This window comes from Pelodiscus sinensis, chromosome 29 (genome assembly GCF_052426305.1).
Source record: "Pelodiscus sinensis isolate ZL-2025 chromosome 29, ASM5242630v1, whole genome shotgun sequence".
In the NCBI taxonomy this organism is placed as follows: domain Eukaryota; kingdom Metazoa; phylum Chordata; order Testudines; family Trionychidae; genus Pelodiscus; species Pelodiscus sinensis.
In genome coordinates, this window is record NC_143080.1 from 4,425,965 (window position 1) to 4,442,349 (window position 16,385).

Here is a 16,385-nt window from a genome sequence, read left to right on the forward strand (position 1 = left end):
CCCCTTCAGCCATATCTCAGCAGACACCGAACCCATGTACACCCAGGGTTTGCCTTGTAGATTTCAGGGAGTGGAGAAGCAGAGTAAATCGCAGACCCTCACCTGCGAAGGCACGCAAAGCTCCTACAGCAGGGTAGCACTCACCTCAGTTACATCGGTGTCCCTTGTGTGGAAGACCATCGACCAGAACCAGGCATTTAATGAAACCTGAGAAAGAGGCAGACAGATGTTCTGTAGGGGGCAGACTGCAAGGTCTCTGGGGCAGGGGACTAAGAGAAACCCGGGAGACTGGATCCATTCACAAGCACGCATGAAACGACAACTTAGGAGTACGCTTTTGACAAACCCTTTCATGGTTAATAAGCAAAGGCGCCATTTAACCAGAGAGGAGAATGGACGCTGACCCATTTGTCAAACCTCATGTACCCCAAAACGCCACGGACACCCACAGAACTGCACAGAAGGAACTCGGGGCTTAACCTCGCCCACAGGCGTCTGTCACCAGCCGCTGCCAAAGGCCCTCGCACTGTGCGAACACTTCCATAGATACTGAAGGCCAGAAGGGACTGTTACAGTGATCTAGTCTCATCTCATATCCCAGGCCACAGAACTTTATCCAGTGATTCCCACACCATGACCATGCCTCACGGTTTGACATCTTCCGCCGACCTCTGGGTAAAACCTGCAAGAGCGGGAAGCACCAACACTCCTTCGGAGCCTGTTTCACTTCCCAGAAAGCTCATTTCTACATGCCTGGTTTTGTCGTCGTTTTTTCTTGCCACGGCAGCATATATATTTAAAAATACGCCAGAACTGAAGCACAGCTCCTAGGTGACATTTGCTGCAATTCTGTTTATACAGCTGAAGTGGCAATAATAATACCTGTTTCTCAGGGATTTTGCGAGTTTAATTAAATGCCTGGAGAAAGCTTTGCAATCCTTAGGCGAACACACACTGAACCTCCACACGGTGCCTGCAACCTTATATAAGAGTCACATACGCCTCCTGGTGCACAATTAACACCCTTTTCCCCCCTCCCAGTCTCTCTCGCTCTCTCCTGATACATTTTAATCCCTGCAAGCAAATGAGCTCTCGCAAAAAGGATTATAAGATCAGGAAATCAACAGCCTTGGGCTGCATACCTGAGATTTTCAGCGGACCCACACCCAGGGGACTGGACTTGATGATCTCGAGGTCCCTTCCAGTTCTAGTGTTCTAGGATTCTAACGGACCCAACCTTTTGGCTCCTTCCGCAGTCTGGGTGCACGAGCCCCAGTGAATCTTCAAAGGGGAAGCGGGGAGGGCATGACTAGTGTTTCTTATTTTATGAAGTCCCGTTTAATGGCCCTCACTATAGAAAGGGTGTGGACGCATTGGAGAGGGTCCAGTGGAGGGCAACCACAATGATGAGGGGGCTGGAGCACATGGCTTACGAGGAGAGGCTGAGGGATCTGGGTTTGTTTAGTCTGCAGAAGAGAAGAGCGAGGGGGGATTTGAGAGCAGCCTTCAACTTCCTGAAGGGGGGTTCCAAAGAGGATGGAGAGAGGCTGTTCTCAGTTGTGCCAGACGGCTGAACAAGGAGCAACAGTCTCAAGTTGCAGTGGGGGAGGTCTAGGTTGGATATTAGGAAAAACTCTTTCCCTAGGAGGGTGGGGAAGCCCTGGGATGGGTTCCCTAGGGAGGTGGTGGAATCTCCATCCCTGAAGGTTTTTAAGTCTCAGCTTGACAAAGCCCTGGCTGGGTTGATTGAGTTGGGATTGGTCCTGCCTTAGGCAGGGGGCTGGACTTGACTCCTGAGGTCTCTTCCAGCTCTAGGATTCTACGAAGCACAAGCCTACAGCAGCTCAGGTGGGGGGAAGCCAAATACTGACAGTAGCTCACTAAAGTGACTTAGAATGGAGGGAAGAGTCCAGCGGAGCCTCCAATTACTAGATTAAAAGGATGCTCCTGTGCGACACAGGAAGCAGCTTTAAATCACCAGAGGGAATCAATCATCTGGCCGAACTAACGAAACCAGAAACCGACTAAGTGCAAAGAAACAATCTACGGTTACAGCCCCTGGGTAAGAGCTTGGGCTCTGAAACCCGGGGGGTGGGAGGGGGAGGGGAGGGAGGTTGGGTTTCACAGCCCAAGCAGGAATGTCGACATGCTATTTTTAGCACCGGCGCTCACGTCCTGCTATGCAGAGTTGGGCTTTGAGACTCGCTGCTGGGGGTTCTTTTCTGCAGCATAAAGGTCCTCTGGAGTTCCTGGCAGCATGGGGAGCAGGTGGAGGGGAAGAGCACCAATTTCCCAGACTACTCCATGGGGACCAGAGAGGGAGGAAGAGGACAAACAGAATTTCTAGAAGGAGCAGGAGTGTAAGAGGTAATCAAGAGCAGGCCAAATCCGCCTAACTCCAGGAAAGTCAGTGGAGTTCGGTAAGCGAGGAATACGGCCAGTGTCGCGCAAGACTCTCGTTTCCCTTTACCGAGCTGCTATGCTCCGTCGCCTCGTTAGCTGAGGCAGGCTAGATGGGAGAGGACGCGGCTACCGCTATTAGCCTCCTTTGCGTCACACAGCCACGCAACATCCCGTCAATCTCCCTGCCAAGAGGGCCCCAAACACTGGATGTGGAGATGCTCGTAGCAAGGGCTCGTAGCAGCTGACGGAGCAGCACACTTTTCTGGATCAGCTGTTTGTCCGAACACTCGGGATACAAACGGGCGGCCTGCGTCCACTATCCAAACGCCTTGCCTGCCTAGCGCCGTAATTGCGGGGGCTTTGAGAAGTGGATCCAAAGGTGGCCAGATTTCGGTGCAGCGCCCATAAATGCCACTTCGCAGCCTCTGCTCAGGTCCTACACTACTTCTGGCCCCACTGCGGTCTCCACCCCACAGGGCTGTGTGGGCACTTTCCCATGGCAACACGGCAGTAAGAGGAGGTCTGCACTTGGACACCTGCCCAGGGTCAGAAGAGGTGTTAACCACCTTCTCTTAAACATGGCTCAGCCTGTGTCTCCAGGGAGTGCTGCTGTGTTTCACCGCACACCAGCCAGTCATCGCTCATTTCACGGGACACGGGGATTAACCCCAGCTAGCCCACGCCGTGTGAGCTGGCAAGAATGGATCAGAGCCACGGGCTGTCTCGCCCAGCGTCCTGTCTGACCGGCACCAGCCCCGGATGCTGCAGAGGAAGGTGCAAGAACCCCACAGATGAGGGATAATCTGCCACCCCACATCAAGTCTCATCCTGGCTTATGCACACAACGGTCCTTGTTGGCACTTAGGCCACGATCCTTAAAAGGCACCCAGGCATCTGAAGAGGCACACGGCTGCCTAAATCCACCATTCAGGTACCACTCCTCTGCTGCCTGGGTAACTACCTTTCCTGCTGCCCACCAGCTGGCGGAGCGCCCGCGCACGACAGCGGGGGTACAAGGAAATGCTGGGCAAGACAGCAAGAGGTTTGGCGGCTCGGGCACAGGTGACTTCGGCACCTGAGCCAGCTCAGCCCTTGCTCCAGAAGAGGGTTTGTGGCTGAGGAGCCAGTGCAGAGGAAGGCACCTCTCTCAGACTGGGGGCACCAAGCCAACTCCTCCGGTGCCTAAGCCCCTCTCCTAGTATCCACCCCTGGCTAGCTTACGGAGCTCCCCACCCAGCTAGCCACCTACAAACCCCTCCCCGAGGCTCCCCCTGCCCCTCACTGCCTGCTCTGGGTGGACAGCTGCATTGGGCACCAGGCCCCCTAGGAGTTAGGCTGAATGAAGAACTCTAAATCCCTATAGGACGGGGGTGGGGTGAACCTAAGGCCCAGGGGCCGGATGTGGCCCCCAGCTTGCCTGGATCTGGCCCTCAGGGCTCCCCCCAGCATTGGGGAGCCTGTGCTGGCACTGCAGCCCCTGCCGCCCTCCCTGGGGGCTGGAGCACACAAAATCTACTAGCCTGAGCCTGCCAGGGGCCCATGTCAACGAGGGATCGTTTGTTTGGGGATTTTTTTGTTTGTTTCTCATGTGTGCGTGGCCCCCGACTGATTTTTCTGTGGGTCAGTGGTCCCTGACCCAAAAAAGGTCCCCCAGCCCTGCATGACGACCCGGGCTTTCGCTTTGCAGATTTTCAAGGCCGTAGCATTCCAATTCCCAGTGGCAACAAGGAGAATCCTTTCCTCTCTCCAGCAACGGCAGCGCTACAGACACCGCTTGCTATGTCCAACGCACACCTGCTCCACCCAGATCTCAGCCAAGCCCACCCCTGGGGCCTGCCCATGTGCTGCAGACCCTAACGCACAGGTGTGGGGCCACCAAAGCACTGTAGTCCCATCCAAGGTGAGGGCTGGACAGCTTCATGAGCCGTATCATCTGTAATGATGCACTGAGAGAAAAATCAGGTCTCATGCTTCAGGGCACAGCCCGGCCGTCACGAGGAAGGAAAGTCCCCCCTTCATACAACTATGCCCAGCTAGCCAGGAGCGGGATGTTTGCCATCTTCCCCTGAAGCATCAGCTCTTGGCATCTGACTTACTGGAACAGGGGAACCGCAATCGCCTGTGAAGTCCCAACTGAAAGCTTAGGGGCAAAGCCCTAGCTACTGAGGGCCGATAACCCAATGATCATGTGAGCAAAAGTCCTTTCTTTGGTGCCAGCAAACTCACCCAAGAAAGTCAAGGGGGGCACTGGGAAGGAGCCAAACAAGGCAGGAGAGGAAAAGTTTACGGGCCGAGATGAGAGCTGGGTAAGGGAAGAATCAGAACAAAGGAGGGGAAACCCTCTGTGGAGCCGTAAGGAATAAACTGCTTTTCAAGGAGGAAGGAGAACCAGGCCAAAGGCTACATTAATAAACCAGGAAGCAAACACGGTTTAATCAGCTGAAAATTGATCCTATCGAATAGCCCGGTGCTGACAGCTGGAACGGTGAAGCGCAGTCCCCTTGCTAACGACAGAGACACATCCTGCTCTCAACTGCAGGCTCAGAGTAACCTGATTCATCTGGATGACACTCATCCTGATTTAGCTGCCGAAACCCAGAAGAATTTGGCGTGGCTGGATTAAAATGAGCAGTTTTCCAAGGGACCCCAGAATACTAAGGAAGACTTCTACTGTCCCGGAGTGGGAGGGGCGTGGGGGCACGGAGAAGCCGGGGTGCTATTTTAGGCTGCCACGGAGCAGTCGGGTAACCCAGCACCTCAGAATACAGCACATCTAGGAGGCTGTAACCTGAGGAATTCAACAACACAGAACGAGTCAAGTTAATCCGCTGCATTTAGACTGACGGCCTCCGACGGTGACAGCTGAGGGTCTGCTCTCTTTCACAAACACACGGCACTATTCATCGCTACATGGAGAGCCGTACTCTATCACGGGCGGCTGGGAACAATACACAAGAGGCATTCGTAATCCCCTTAGGGCAAGGAGCAAGGTCACGTTTCTTTGTGTGTGTGAATGGAAACCTGAGCAGCAAACTCCCCCATCTCGCTATCCTAACAGCACGTATGCAGGGCTGCTTTTACCGTCCTAGCAGTAGGCAAGCCACGAACCAGGAATTCGTTCTGCTAACCCACCCACTCACCTTTCTGGAAAACTCTGAAAGTGGGGTGAAACCGTAGGTTTGCTGCCGTCTCAGATGACGACATAAAAAGGTCTCAGAACCAGGCACAAAGTCTCCCTTTTTTTAAAGCAGCGAGAGTTAGCAACTGGCACTAGCTACCGTCGGATCAAGGCTGGATGCTCTTCTGGAGGAGATGCTATAGCCAAACACAAGTCATCGGGCCCAAGACAGGGGTGACTGGGTGAGACTGTGGCCCATGTTAGAGAGCAGATAACTGCACAGTTCCTCAGTGGTGCGACGCAGAAATGGACAGAAGCACTGTGTGCAAAAATGAGCAGGCACGTTCACCAATTCTGGAGCAATTCCCGCTCATGTGAGATAAATTAACAACAGGGCTGTGGAGAATTTCTCTTTAGCAGGCTCTTCGTTGCAAGGATATGCCCTGCAGGCAGCTGTTTAGAGAGGAGACCTCAGTTAGGTTTGTTGTAACAGGGGCTGTGGTGAGCACACAGAGGCCCAGAGACAAAGCATGATTCATTTCTAATTCTCTATGCACCAAGTGTCACTGGAGCCGAGCTCCAGAAGCAGGTTCACTGGAGAGACGGCCCTTGGAGCGATATTCTAGACATGGCCTCTGCGGTGCCGGGCACTCGATTGCTTCCCCAGACTCTTGCCTCCTTGGCACAGTTGTTACACCCGGGATTTACAAGTGGAAGGTCAAAATCTGGTCCAGGCCTCCAAAGTGACAGAAGCTGCTTGGCCAGTCGGGCACAAGGGAGACGACATGGAGGGACCTTTGCCCAGTGCCTGGCCAGCCTATGTGCACTGGACAGACCTCCAGGTCACCTGAGCAGTCCATGGCCGTCTGCCACCAAGGCTGGAAACCAACAACTCAGCAGCCAGAAGGCTCCACTCCTAAAAAGGGCCCCACGCCTGCAACTGACCGACCCAGCCCTTACAAGAAGTCCTGTTGAAGATAGTGGGGCTCCACACAGAGCATGGCTGAACCCATGTGGTGTCAATTTCGGGATCAAGGCCAATATGCATGAAATCTGTGCCATCATTTAACAGCGACGTGCTTCCTAAAAAACTACTCTTCAAAATGAAAGCCATGTCACACACGTCTCTCATTTACAAGGAGAAATTCCCACTTGGTCCACTGCATTCTTCCACCTTCAAATACTCTCATTTCCAACAGATCCGATGCACTTCTTTCCTCCCTACCCCTTCTGCTGTCAGATCGCTCCTGAACTCCACTCCAGAAGTAGCTGCATTTTAGAATCATAGAACACTAGAACTGGAAGGGACCTCGAGAGGTCATCGAGTCCAGTCCCCTGCCCTCATGGCAGGACCCAGTACTGTCTAGATCATCCCCGATAGATGTCTAGCTATCCTGCTCTTAAATATCTCCAGAGATGGAGATTCCACAACCTCTCTAGGCAATTTATTCCAGTGTTTAACCACCCTAACAGTTAGGAAGTTTGCTTCTTGTCCTATCCTCAGAGGCCAAGGAGAACAATTTTTCTCCATCCTCCTTGTGACACCCTTTTAGATACCTAAAAACTGCTATCATGTCCCCTCTCTTCTTCTCCTTTCCAAACTAAACAAGGCCAATTCTTTCAGTCTTCCTTCATAGGTCATGTTCTCTAGACCTTTAATCATTCATGTTGCTCTTCTCTGGACCTTCTCCAATTTCTCCACATCTTTCTTGAAATGTGGTGCCCAGAACTGGACACGATACTCCAACTGAGGCCTAATCAGCGCAGAGTAGAGTGGAAGAATGACTTCTCGTGTCTTGCTCACAACTCGCCCATTAATGCCTCCCAGAATCATGTTTGCTTTTTTTGCAACAGCATCATGTTGTTGACTCATATTTAGCTTGTGGTCCACTATGACCCCTAGATCCCTTTTTGCAGTACTCCTCCCTAAACAGTCGCTTCCCATTCTGTACGTGTGAAATGGATTGTTCCTTCCTAAGCAGTCCCTTCCGCAAATCACATTGGGATGGAAAGCACCATCTAAATGACCATTATCATACACAGAGTCACTATTAAAAACCAAATAAAAGCAGGAAGTTCTATAAAGCAGCTGGGGAAGAGGAAGGAAAGGAATGAGGAGACAGAACCCACAGAAGTTGTGAAGCTACCTACCCAGGCAAAGGCAATACAGGTGTGGTACATGGGAGATGAAGGCGGGACGGATGCTTTGTATCTTGTCAACATCACAAAGTTGGCAAGTCCGTTAAGGAAAGAAGCAAAGGCAGAAGCAGGTTCCTGGAAGAACAGGAAGCGGGAAAAGGGCCACTAGAAAATAAAAGTAAAATGGGAAGGGAAAAAGAGGGACATCGTTAACAAAACAAATTCACATTTCCAGTTCCCTCCTGCCAGGTGTCCGTGGCAGGAATTAAACCTTCCACCCTGATGGAACAGTCAGATTGCAGCTCCAGGTGAAAAAAAAAAAAAGTCAAACACCGTTCTTGGGACAACTCTGAGCTTTGTTTTAAACCTTACCTCCTTCCAGCGGAATTTTCTTCTTCCTCTTTCTAGCCAACTCTTCTCTTGCAGTTTATCAAAACTTTTTTTTGGGGGGGGGTGAGGGGGAGGGAGGCTGTACAAAAATGAGTCTTGTATCTATGCAAGACTAATGTATACATGACAATAATACGTAAACGTGCCCTAAAAAACAGCCCTCTGCCCATGCTAGCTGCCGTATGTGCATACAGGAAGGAAGTCCCTGCCTTGAAAAGGTTACTACCTACACAGACAAGATAGGCAAGAAAGGGAGAGAATTACCGCCTGATTTGCAGAGAGCTACAGCAGAGAGAGAGAGACCAACTTGCCCAAGGTCATACAGGGAATTCTTGGCACTTCCACGCACGTCAAGTGCCTGAACTACGAGACCAATCTGCCTCTATATACATTCCTCAGGATGCCTAATGGAAACAGGATCAGAGCTGAAATCAGAGTGAAGTCAAGCCCAGACGTGCATGCTAATGCCACCAGGTTATCAGGGGCATATGGCACAGAAACGAGGTGGCACAGGGGGTTAAAGGATCTTGTTTAAAATTCTTTTGAGCCTCTATGAAGTTGCCAGTCAGGATCCACACAGATCACAGACAGGCTCCTGGTCGCAGAGATGGGCTAGAGATTCGGGACCTCTCTTGTGCGGATGGATTTTCACTGAGGATGGAAACGATTTTTTTTTGGTTGGTTTGTTTAGAAGCATCATAAAACACGTCTCTGTTGGATGTTCCCAGCAGGCTTCTCAGTGGGAGCCTTCAGCACATATGAAAACAATGAATAATTCAGAATACTTTGCCGCTCACTAGCACCTTCAATGCCAGGCTCTTGGAGAGCTTAGCAAACATTAATGATTTAGCCACATAACCCTCCTGTCGGTGCATATAATTACCCCACTAGTGATTTTGCTTTTTACACAGGAACCTTGGCTCCGAGAGGTTAAGGCTCACGCTCTCTGAGGAAAAGCTCGTGCTGAGGCATTGTGGGCCTGATTTTCAGAGGCTGCAGCGAGCCCAGGGCTTCGAATGGGGTCAAGGGAAGTTGTGACCACCCAGCCCTGCTAAAAACAGGTCATGGGAGTCTCTAGGGGGATTTCTACAATTGCGTAGCTGAAGTCGAAATAGCTTCATTTGGCTTTTGGCTCTGTCTACACAACAGGAAGTAGAAGGAAGAACCCTCTTCCTTCGACTTCCCTTACACCTCGTGAAACGAAGGTTACCAGGAGTCGGAGTAAGAAGTCCTCCAGTTCGACATTATTTTGAAATAAAGGTTTGAAGTGTAGACGCACGCTATGTTATTTCGGAATAACGTCAGTTATTCTGAAATAACGCAGCTGCGTAGATGTACCCTAGAGGAGTACTTACAAAATAATAATAATCAGGGCTTGACAAACGGCGGCGAAATCCACTCACCAGCCCCGCAGCGCATGCGCAAGACCCGCATTGTGCATGCACGCGCCACCTGTGAACAGGGTGACCGGCTGAAATCTACTCACCACAGGCGAGTAGATTCAATGATTTGTCAAGCCCTGATAATAATAATAATAATAATAAAAACCCAGAAAAGCCTTAACTAGAGGGGACTTTTGAAAACCTGGCCATATATTATTTCCCAACATCCGTAACAAGCGGAGGTACAAGTCAAATCTAAGTCTATTGATTCTCAGCCTCACTCACAGCCTATCCTTTCCACAGTGCTAGATACCGCTCACATGTATCTCACCTGTAAGATCCTGTTTCTCATGCAGAGATGAAGAAGAGAGAAACAGAAAGAGGAGAACTTGCAGGAGCTGACTAGTTTCTAAACAATGAGCCTCCTTTCCACTGAGCTGGCAGGTTGCTAATGGGACCAAGCAAGCCATCTTCTATGAAGCAAAAAACTTAAAAACTTCATGGCACAGGTTGGGGTGTGGGTGTGTGGGGGGGCATCTTTGAACCAAGTGCCCATAAGCAAGGCACAAGCAGTTCCCCAAAATGACAGGACTTTTTTTTCCACAGGGCTGGTCCAAGAACTAACAGCTGCTAGTTCACCAAACCAGGCAAAGACAGAGGCACTGTATGACTGCAGCACTAGTCATAGGAGTTCTGATTAGGAGCCAAATGGCTCTGGGCCAAAATATTGCTCACCTTGCCATAAAACTGAGGCACTCGGTGACCTTCCTGTTCATAAAGCCCCACTGTAAGCCACATGCATTCATATTTACAGTCATCTTTGCAGGTCCAGCCTGAAAGAGACACAAAGAGGGAGCCACTTGTTAGGAGGTGACAACAGTGCAATGTAGAATTGATTTTAGCCGGTCAGGCTGGGTGGATCAGAGAAGGAGGAAGGCACAGAAATGTAGCTCCATCCATGTGTTTATTGCTCAAGTGGGTCTGACCCTCCCTTTGGTAGTGTCAACGTCCAGGATGCTTCCTTCTTTGTACATACATTAAGCGAGGAAATCAACTGACTGACAGCAGTGCTGAAGGCGCCGGCACTAGGGGGCGTTTTCTGATTGCTCTTCTGCTGTATTTGCTGTAAGTTACGCTCACAAATAAGCAAGGGACCGGAGCATATGATCTCCAACAGGCAAAAGTGAGAGTTCTGCATTCAGAGACCTTTCTACTGGCTTGTTTACAAAGCGGAGGAAAACCCATGGCTGGCCAGTGCCGACCACAGTTGGGGCTCAGGCTCTGGGGCCATTTCATTGCTGTGCAGATGTCGGAGTTGCTCTGGGACCCTCGCAGGGTGCTGGAGCCCAGAAATCTATCCAGCAATGAAACAGACCCACAGCTCGAGCCCCACAAGCCCAAGTCAGCTGGCACAGACCAGCCAGGGTTTTCCTTCTGTGTAGGCATGCCCAGAATGGGGACAGTGCAGGCGAGAGCACTGCAAGGCCCTACACCCACATACATCAGTCTGAACAGGAAGAAACCACTTCTCTAGGAAAAGCCTGGCCTCTGCTCACTTAGTCCTCAGTACACCTGCTTAGATCTCCAACAGGGACGTGGGTTGTATGATGTGGACATGCCCTGGGGAGGGATGGCCTGAACCCAGCCCTGGCCTGGCCCTACTGCAGTGGCCCTCCTCTGGTCTGAACCAAGCCCCAACCTGGACCTACTGTGGCATCCCTCCCCCAGCCCAAACCCAGCCCTGGCCTGAACCTGCCAGACGGAGTGAGGGACACCTATCCTGCTGTCCCCGCCCCGGAGCTGCTGCAGTGGGGAGAGGTACATCTCCCCACACCCAGCTCAGGTGCTACGGCAGGGGAAAAAAGCTAGAGGGAGTCCTCTCTCCCCACTATACCATCCTCCTGCACTGCAAACCCCTCATCCCCATCCCCACCCCAAAGCCTACACCCCCTGCCAGAGCCCTCACCCCCAAACCCCAATCTTCTGCCCCAGCCTTGAACCCCTCTCATCCCTGGCTCCCACACCCCAGAGCCCACACCCCCAACCAGAGCTCTCACCCACCCCCGAGCCCAACCCTCTGCCCCCTGAGTTTCTCATCCCCAGCAACACCCTAGAACCTTATACTCTGCCCCAGCCCTGAACTCCCCATACCCGGCTCCCCAGCCCCCAGAGCCCACACCCCAGCCAGAGCCCTCACACTCCTGCACCCCAAGCCCCAGCACTGAGTCCCCTCCCACACTCCAATCCTCTCAGCCCCACCTCCACCACATGAATTTTGTTATTTGCACCAATATGAAGGTGAAGTATACATATTATCTCCATACTGGTGCACATAACAAAATTCATTCCACACAGGATGGGAAAAACTAGAAGGAACGCCTTAAATTCATAACTTGTTGGACTCTAAAAAACATGGACTTAATAAAAGACTGGACTTATGGCTCATTACAACAATCAATAATCCACTAGCCCGCCTCCGTCTTGCTACAGCAGAGGTGTTGAGTGGTCACCTTCAATGGTCTCTTATGACATGTTTACTCCTTATGCTAAGCAATTTGCTTCACTTTATATTTAGTGTGACACTCAAATTACCTTTTCCAGATCTGAAAAGCGCTCTGTGTAAATTTGTCTCGCTCACAAGCAGAAGTCAGTCCAATAAAAGATATTACCTCACTGGTCCTGGCTTGCTTGCTGCACCGTCAGCCTGAATGTCTCCCCACGTCACCTCCATCAAGCTGCCCTGAACCTGTTTCCTTCAAGCTACTGATCAGAAGGCTTGAGGGAAACAGGTTCCAGGCAAGGAAGGGAGAGATCTGGGCTCTGGGGGAACAAGTTCCTGGAAGGGGTGTCTGGGAATGCCAGAGCATGCATGTGCTTCTGCCTGGGGCACCGGGGATGAGGGATTTATGGCATGAGGAGAAGAATCCTGGGGTGGAGGAGGGTTACTGAAGATGCAGATGGCAGGAGTTTTGTGGCTTGGGGGAACAGAGGCCCGACAGCCAATAGGATCTGGGAATGCCACCGCGTGCAGGTGCTGCTGCTTAGGGGACCAGGGGATGAGGGGTTACAGGGTGAGGACAAAGATCTGGAGGGTGGGCCGGGGAGGGGCTGGCACAGTGCGTGCAGGGGGGGAGGGGAGTTACCACTGGTGCCAGGCCATACTGGGGAGCGGGCATGAGGAGCATGGGGCGGAGCTATTAGGAGAGGGGGCGTGGCCAGGTCGCATGGGCAGGGCTCGCGCGCCCTACAAGGAAAGAGGGCGTGGCTAGCGTACTAGGGGCGGGGCCACACGGTGGGTGGGCGTGGCCAGGGCCCAGGGGCGGTACCTGTGAGGCTCATGTAGAGCGGCTGCCGGGAGCGGAAGTGTCTCAGGCCGGCCCCCGAGCAGTTGCGCCGCTCGCACTGGGCCAGGCAGTCCCGGTACACGGGCTCCCGGTCCCCCTGCGAGCCCCGCACCGAGCCCGGCGCCGCCGCCCCGAGCAGCAGCAGCAGCGCGGCCCCCTTCGCCGTCATCCCGCCGGACCCTGGGACCGCCGCTTCCGGCCGCACCGGAAGGGGAAGCTTCCCCCCGGAAACACGGGCTGCGCGCAAACGTTCCTCGCTGCGGGCGAAGAGGCTCATGGGAAAGAGTGACGGCCCCTCCCACAGCAGAGAGGCTCATGGAAAAGTGTCCGCTCCCCAGGGCAGAGAGGATCATGGGAACTAATGTCTCGCCTCTAGGGCAGAGAGGCTCATGGGAAATAGTGTCCAGCCCCCCCCTCCAGGCAGAGAGGCTCATGGGAAACTGTCTAGCCTCCACGGCAGAAAGGCTCATGGGAAATAGTGTCTTACCCCCTCCACAGCAGAGAGCATCATGGGAAATAGCGTCTAGCTCCCAGGGCAGAGAGGATCATGGGAAATAGTGTCTAGCTCCTAGGGCAGAGAGGCTCATGGGAAATAGTGTCTAGCTCCCAGGGCAGAGAGGATCATGGGAAATAGTGTCTTACACCTCCAAGGCAGAAAGGATCATGGGAAATAGTGTCTAGCTCCCAGGGCAGAGAGGCTCATGGGAAATAGTGTCTAGCTCCTAGGGCAGAGAGGCTCATGGGAAATAGTGTCTAGCTCCCAGGGCAGAGAGGCTCATGGGAAATAGTGTCTTACCCCCCTCCAAAGCAAAGAGGATCATGGGAAAGTGTGTAGCCCCACTCAGGGCAGAGAGGATCATGGGAAGTAATAACTTTCTTACACAGGGACACGCACCGCCTCAGAAGAGAGGATCATGGGAAATGGAGTCTGTCTCTCCAAGTTGAGAGACTTATGGGAACCAATATCGACTCCCAGGTTTCCGCGGAGGGAGCTGAGCTCTGAAGGGAGCATGATCTAGTGGTCAGAGCAGGGGAGTCAGGAATCTTGGGATTGGATATTGGTTCCCATAATCCTGCCCTCCAGACTTCCCTGCTCTAACCACTAGACCGCAGTGCTGTCAGAGCTCAGCTATCACATTGACAGCACGGCCCTTCGATTTCCGCAGAATGCTTCTGGTTTGCCATTTCTAAGCCATTCCTGCGGCGTCTTCCCCAAGCTTTAGTACCATAACAATCAGACAGCTGCAACCTGGAGACATTCTTCTGTGATACCTGGGTTTGTACCCTCTTCAGGGCTCCCAACACTGAAAATGATTTGTATGAGCAGTACGGAAAAAAATGATGGACAACCAAACTTTTTATGGACACATACTTCCGGAATATAAAGATGGCTCAAAAGGACAAAAGTGAACATTATTCCACATGTATGTGTGGACACAATCCTATTCCTGTTACAGACCCTCCAGCCCAAACCATCTCTGCCCCCTGACCCTCGTTGACCCTCCTCCCACCATGGGAGAGGATGCATGGCTGGAACTGGGGACCGTTTCCAGCAAATGCCCTGCTGCAACTGGCCAGGGAGGAGTCTGTGGGGAGCTGTTATGCCTGGCCCGCTGTACCCTTTCCCCTGCCCCCGGGCCTAGCATTGCCAGGTGTCCGGTTTTGTACCAGACAGTCCGGTATTTGCGCCCTCTGTCCGGTAGAAAAATTCAGAAAATACCAGACATGTGCAATGTCCAGTATTTTCTGAATTCCCGGCTTGGCGCCGGACGGAAGCCTGGCGGGGTAGGGGAACAACCGGGAGGTGGGGCCGCGATTGGCACTGGAAGCCCTGTGGTGCAAAAGCCAGGTGGAGCAGGGCGGGGCGGGGCGGGGTGGGGACAGTGGCTGGAACTCCCAGCCACTCCCCCCGCCCAGCTTCTGCACACGACCAGAGGCTCCCAGTGCCAATCGTGGCCCTACCTCCCAGCTGGGAGCCTCTGGTTGTGTGCAGAAGCCGGGAGGGCGGAGCAGCTCCCAGCCACTCCCCCCGCCCCTGCCTGGCTTCTACTAGCAACTCGATGGAGTGCCTGCCGGGGGCGCGGCCTGTTGGATTCTGGCTGTGGCCAGTGGCTGCACTCCCTTGCACCGGGCCAGCTCTGCTTCCCGCCCCCCTTCCTCCGGCCCCCCCTCCTCCTGTCCAGCCCCCCCCCCCGGCCCCCAATATCCTTCCAGCTCTGCTTCCCTCCCCTTCCTCCTGGCCAGTCCCGCGGCCCCCAACCCTCCCCGCCTTCCGTCCCCCTTCCGGCCAGCCCCCCCGGCCCCCGATCCTCCCCACCTTCCACCCCCCTTCCTCCCAGCCAGTCCCGTGGCCTCTGACCCCCCCCAACCTGCCCTGCCTCCCGCCCCCCTTCCTCCCGGCCAGCCCCACTTCAAAGGGGCAGGGCAAGCGGAGCCAGGGATCAGCTGGAGTTTCCAGGTGATCCTAGGCTCCTAATGCGCTGCCCCTTGGAAACACCGCCGCACTGCTTCCAAGGGGCAGCATTTCATGGAGCCCGGGGTCAGTTGGGGACACCAGCTGATCCCAGGCTTCATGAAGCACTGACCCAAAGGGGAGGCACATGCAATTAATGGCGCGATTAATCGTGATTACATTTTTTAATTGCTTGACATCCCTAATATCTACATTTTTTTACTGATTTTATGGAGACGTCCAATTTTAGCTCTTTTTTACGGACCGTCTTTGAATTTACCGACTTTTAGCAACTCTGATCCCCTTGGCTACAGCTGCTAGATGACGACATGATCACAAACACACAAGCAGGTCTGTGTTCAATACAGGGTGCAGAATCCTAGCCTGATCAGGCTCATTTCCCCACCAGAGAGAAACAGCCCCACGTGTCAGAGAGTTAAAAGGGGTACAGTCAGAGTGGGGTTGGGGAACTGGACAAACGTTGGGAATAAGGAGGAACAAATTGCCTCACACCAAGGCACTGGTTTAACTCACATGGGTTTTTTAAACTTATTTGCTTAGACAAGTGCAGACCTTTTGTGAACACATTTTGGTTTAAAGAGTAGTTTATCTTCATTTCTCTTCCACTGATTCCTAGTCAATGTCAGCCAAACCAAAACCTGGTTTAAATCAAAGCCAGAGCACCCTTGTGGCGCTTTTGCACCAGTTTAGCTACATCGGTTTACAATCAAGCCTTCAGGGAAAACAGCAGCAAGTTTCTCAGACAGACAAGAGCTCAGTAAAACACGTGCAAACGTGTGTGTAAACAAGGCCTGCAAAACGTAATGTCTTAGTGCAGTGTTTATTAAACTGTGTTCTGCGGCACACCGCGAAGGTGTGCCATGGAGAACAGAATTCAAAATGGCCGCCCTTAAAAAGGCAGGCGGCCTTTTTTTCCCCCCTCAATAACTTTCCCCCAACCCATTTTTTTTTCTCAACAAAAAATCCTCGGTGTTCCTCATAAAAAAAATAATTGTTTGGTGTTCCTCGGTCTTAAAAAGTTGAAGAAACGCTGCCTTTGTGCCAAATAGGTAGAGGGTTTGATTTGGAAACATGGAGGCCAAAAGGAGCTCCCTTTCCTCCACCCTGTCCCCCAAAAAAGGGAAGTGAACGTGTAC

General features: G+C 52.7%; 1 protein-coding gene across 3 annotated transcripts in view; it reads right to left on the minus strand.

Moving 5' to 3' along the window:
• PGAP3 (post-GPI attachment to proteins phospholipase 3) overlaps window positions 1-13,068 on the minus strand; it is a 28,042-nt gene extending 14,974 nt beyond the window's left edge. For 2 of the 3 annotated variants that reach the window (XM_075911399.2, XM_075911397.2), the window contains exons 1-4: window positions 12,759-13,068; window positions 10,168-10,265; window positions 7,673-7,825; window positions 145-207 (exon numbers count right to left, since the gene is read on the minus strand). In XM_075911399.2, coding sequence (XP_075767514.2) covers window positions 145-207; window positions 7,673-7,825; window positions 10,168-10,265; window positions 12,759-13,053 — 609 coding nt within the window. In that variant the 5' untranslated portion in view covers window positions 13,054-13,068. The remainder of the gene's footprint in view (window positions 1-144; window positions 208-7,672; window positions 7,826-10,167; window positions 10,266-12,758) is intronic. The other variant, XM_075911400.2, reaches the window with a different exon arrangement.
• Between the last annotated feature and the right edge of the window lie 3,317 nt (window positions 13,069-16,385).